The sequence below is a fragment of the Manihot esculenta genome, chromosome 8, assembly GCF_001659605.2.
Source record: "Manihot esculenta cultivar AM560-2 chromosome 8, M.esculenta_v8, whole genome shotgun sequence".
Lineage (NCBI taxonomy): Eukaryota > Viridiplantae > Streptophyta > Magnoliopsida > Malpighiales > Euphorbiaceae > Manihot > Manihot esculenta.
In genome coordinates this window covers 32,020,299-32,025,430 of record NC_035168.2, presented here as the reverse complement: position 1 = coordinate 32,025,430, position 5,132 = coordinate 32,020,299, and the positions used below count along the sequence as shown (strand labels likewise).

The window sequence follows — 5,132 nt, the reverse complement described above, 5'->3', positions numbered from 1 at the left end:
TTTAAAATTAATTTTAAAATAAAGTAATTTGATTTTAAAAAAAAGAATTTAACCAAAATTAATCAAATTAATATTTTATCTACACGCACTCACAACTTAATTCAGTAATAAAATGTATCTGAACAAATATAAGAGATATTAAATTTTATTCATTCAATGTCCAATTTTCCATTTCAAAAAAAATCAAATCAAATTGTATTGAATTGAATTTATTTAATTATTTAATTTTTTTGAATTAAATTCAAAAAATTCAAATCGTACCGAAAAATCAGTTTTATATAATTTTGAGGCAATATATTTTATATAGTTTTAATATAATTTTATAATTTATATTATTAAAATTATAGAATTTTATTTAATGAATTTAAATTTAAATTTTATAAATTATTAAATAATATATATTAAAAAATCATAAATAAATAAAGATATAAATAAAATAATTATTTGAGTTTTATTTCAAATTTAATAAAAATTTAGTTTATTATGTGTGTATATACACTCTCTTATAATTATTTCTATATTTAATATTATGTAATTATTTTTATAAGTTAAATTATGTAAATATGAGTTTTATTTTAACTATTAAATAGTTACTAAAAATATTATAAAATAATTATATAATCTAATTAATTATTAAAATTTTTTAACAATATAATTTAAATAATTTAATTAATTAATTATAATTTATTATATATATATATATATTATTTCAACTATAAATATATTAATCACTTTATAGTTTTTAACATTTTTTATAAAAAATATATAATTAATAATTATATATAAAATAATATAATAATTTTATTGAGAATTTTATGAAGTATAGATTAATATTGATATTATTATTATTTAAATGTTTAAATTATTATTTTTATTATTATTTTAATATTAGTTATTTACCGTTTTAAAATAAATGTAAAAATATTATAATTTTATTTATAAAAATTAACATTTCAACTAATATTAAAATTAAAATTAAAATTAAAAAAACCTAAAATAAAATCAAAACTATACCAAAATTATTTAGAACGATATCGGAATATACCAAAATTTAGTTCTATGATTCTTAAAAATTAAAATTAAAGTTAAAAGAAAACTAAAATAGAATCAAAACCATACCAAAATTATTTAGAACATTATCGTAACATACTAAAATTTAGTTCTATGATTCTTAAAAATCAAAGAATGGAAAGTTTGATTTCGATTTTAACTCTTTACCACGAACCATAATAAAATTGGAACGAAAAAATATCAATAATAAAATAACAGAAAGGAAAATCTTGGTTAACGGGCAGAATGCTGTTGGCGATTATGACGCAGTTCTAAGTAATGTCCTAAAGGCGTTGCTTACCTTTATATTGAAAAAAGGAGAGATGAATTTGTTACAAATTGCATTTTCTGGCTGCATTGGTCCTCTTCAGAATTGTTAGCATCTCTTCCTCTGGTTCCTTGTTCTGTCACCTAGCTTGGGGAACATCTTGACAATAATCCCATCAATGTGTTTGTAATAACATATTCTCCAGCGCTTCCACAACATCAGAGGCAGAACAACAATTCCTAAGCCGAAGATGTATCCTAGTTCAATACTCAAGTAATTCCATTTGATCTCTGCTCCATGTATCGGCGGAAAATCAGACACGGTACTGATATTTGTACATGTTTTTGTCAATGGAGGTCCGCATAATCCTTTATTATTTGCGAAGGAAGATGCTGAAAATGATTGGAGTTGAGTACTTGTTGGAATCTTTCCGACTAGCTTGTTGTATGAGAGGTTCAGGACTGAAAGAAATGTTAAGTCTGCAAGCTGCTGAGGAATTTCTCCAGTAAGTTTGTTATCTGAAAGGTCTAAGGATTCCAGATGTGAGATGTTGCCTAGAGCTGATGGGATTTGGCCAACAAGGGCATTGTGCGACAAGTTGAGCACAATAAGTGAATTTAACTGCCCTAAATTTTCTGGTATTAGCCCTTCAAATTTGTTGTGAGAGACATCAATGGATGTGAAGATTGTTAGGATCTTCACCAAATTCATCTCAAGGCCTTTGCTGATAACTGTTATTGAATCTTGATAATACAGTTCACTAAGCCTTGCTACTGTGACTTTCAGGTGATCAGAGATTCCATTTCCATCTCCCATCATTGCCTTCCAACTAGATAAGATGGTATTTGGTAGTCTACCACTAAAATTGTTGGAAGCTATGTCAATAATCTGAAGCCTTGTCCATGTAACATTTGTCTGCTGACATGTTATGTCCCCATGAAATGTGTTCTGTCTCAGAACAAGGACACGTAAACTGGATATGTTCATCAAAAGGCAAGGGAAAGTATCCTTGAATTTATTGTTTCCGAGATTTAAAACCTCTAACGTGGTGCATTTGATCAGCGATTGTGGTACCTTCCCTTCCAATAGATTTCTACTCACATCTAGAGTTTTCAAATTGCAATTTGCCGGAAAATTGTCAGGAATATTGCCCCTGAAATTGTTTCTCCTTAAATTCAGAACCCCAAGATTCTTACTCCTCTCAATTAGACAGGATGGGATTCTACCATTCAAGCCATTGTCGGACAAGTCAAGAACTTGAAGACTAGTAGCATTGCATATCGACTCTGGTATAACGCCTGTGAGGCTGTTGTTTGAAAGGGAGAAAAAAATAGCCACTGAGAGGTTAGTTCCAAAGTTGTCTGGTATGACAGAAGTAAAGTTATTGCTCGAGTAATCCACATAAGTAGAAAATGGCGGAAAAGTTGGAATCTGCCCTTTGAGCCGGTTGTAATGTAGGTCCAGAACAAGAAGATTGGGAGCATAGTGAGGTTGTTCCAAATCCTCCAAGAGATTATGTGAAAGATTCAGATAGAGGAGAGACCCATTACCAACTTTCCAAATCCAACGAGGAATTACTCCAGTGATTTGGTTGTCTGACAGGTCTAACGTTGTTAAAAATGATTGGTTGCTCAGATCAGGAAACACACGCAGCTTGCAAGAAGCCAATCTTAATGTGCTGATCTGGGGAAAGGAAGACGAGGTGGAATTGCTGGCACTTTCCACCGTCAAATTGTTGTATGAAAGATCAATGCTGGTGAGATTACAAAGCTTCTGAATCCTGTCTAGTTGTATGGTGCCATTGAATTTGTTGGATGAAAGTAGAAGGACATTGAGTCTTTTGATGTCAAATATTGAAATGGGAATAGGACCTTCTAGTTTATTGCTGCTCAAATCCAGGGTATCCAAAGAAGAAGATGACGCACCTGAGAATTCAGGAAGTTGACCCGTAAATTGGTTGAAGGAAAGCTGAATCTTTTGCAGTGATGGGATTGCGAATAGAGATGGAGGAATGCTCCCACTAAGTGAATTAAACCTAAAGTCGATATAGAGAAGATTCCAAAGGCCTTCGAAGTGAGTGGACAGAATCTCACCGGACAATTGATTGTGAGAGAAGTCTACATACACGAGTTGCTTGGACCTGCTAAATGATGGGATTGGGCCAGTGAACGAGTTAGATGAGAAGTCTAAATAGACGAGTTCAGTGAGCTTGGCCATTGACATTGGAATTAATCCACTGAAATTGCAAGCTGCAAGCTCTATTCTGGACAAATTCCCAAGTGTGCCGATGGAATCCGGTAGGCTCCCTGAGAAATTTGTGTTGCTGAGCACCAAGATCCTGAGAGAAGATGCATTCTGCAAACCATCTGGTAAGTATCCCCACAGTTCTGGGTTGTATGATAAGTCGAGAATCTCAAGTGTTGATCCCTGTAATACCTCTGGAGGAAATTTTTCTTGCAAATTGCAGCCGCTGAGACTCAAAGTCGTCAAATTTGAGAAATTTGCGAAGAATTGTGGAACTGGGGCAGATAAATTGTTACCGTTCAAACGAATTACTGACAGTGACAAAAGCTTTTCGAGGGAAGAATCAAAAGGGCCTGAAAGAAAACAGTTGGACAAGCTCAACACTTGCAGATTAGGCAGCGAAGATGATAAAGCCTGGCACCACTCATTCCCATGTGAGGATATGTTTACACAGTCAAGATGGAGGTCTGTCAGCCTGGTGAGATTCTGAACTAGCGTTGGTAGATCTGGGTTCTCAAGCTTCAGCGAACCATGTCCAAAGAAACAAAAGCCAGAAGACAAATCAAGTGTGGCCAACGTTGTCATGCGAGAAATCGCTACTGGAATTTGACCCACAAAACCTGTGTTGGACAAATTCAGAGAAACCAAACTTGGAAGGCTGGCAAAACTCTCTGGTATACTCGTGTTGAAGTTGTTGACAGACAAATCTAGATTCTGGAGATACTGAAGGCTGAAGAGTGCATTTGAATTCTCAAGTCCGCCGGAGATTGATTCGTTGCTTAAATTGAGGCCAGTAACACGACCCAGACCGCCACCATCACAGATTACACCAGCCCACTCACAGCAATCTGCACTGAAATTCCATCCCACCAGCTTTGTGGAAATAAGGCGATTGAAAACGAGGCTCCTGTGTAATTGGATTAACAAAGATTGTTGACCGCTTAAGCATACGCCAGAAGCCAAAGATGCATGGATGCCAAAGAGCAATTTTGACAGAGGCAGCAACAAAAGCCACAAAAAGAAAGGAATTTTCATTTGGAGACGATTACAAACACTCATATAAATGAAAAGTATTGAAAATGGATGAGTTGATCAAATTGGGTCGTTATCTTATATAAGTAGAACATCAACAGGACAGGATCAGTTTTAATTTAGCAGCGAACGGAGTAGAACAGTAAAACAAATATGTTGTAAAAATAATTTAAACTTTTATAAATCGTAATAGAAGAATAATAATTTGTATGAGAATATTATTATAAACCAAAAAAAGGAAAAATTGTTTGGTAATAAGTCGAAGATCCTAGTCAATGGGGACGTGGTGGAAACGGCATTGCCACAGATGACAGAAGACCAAGACTTTGTGGCGTAATTGCGACAGCATATCATAGCATCTTCGCCTGACTTGCGAGTCAACCGATTTTCTTTTTCCCTGTTTTTTTTTGGCCTTTTTACTGTTAACGTATTATGAGTCAACTAGCTGGGATCGACTTGTGGGATTTAAGGAGGACTGGCAGGAGCGTTACCCCTAAAATTTTAATTTTTATATCTATTAAATTAAATTTGAGATTAT

General features: G+C 33.6%; 1 protein-coding gene across 1 annotated transcript; it reads right to left on the bottom strand.

Annotated features, from left to right (window-relative positions):
- Positions 1-1,200: 1,200 nt before the first annotated feature.
- LOC110620527 (receptor like protein 27) lies at positions 1,201-4,735 on the bottom strand. Its single transcript, XM_021764300.2, has one exon. It carries the CDS (start codon positions 4,619-4,621, stop codon positions 1,427-1,429), a length of 3,195 nt encoding a protein of 1,064 aa, XP_021619992.1. The 5' UTR covers positions 4,622-4,735; the 3' UTR covers positions 1,201-1,426.
- Positions 4,736-5,132: the final 397 nt, after the last annotated feature.

Bases quoted from the DNA above. Each gene is read 5' to 3' on its own strand.
- LOC110620527 (XM_021764300.2), bottom strand. From the start codon at position 4,621: ATGAGTGTTTGTAATCGTCTCCAAATGAAAATTCCTTTCTTTTTGTGG.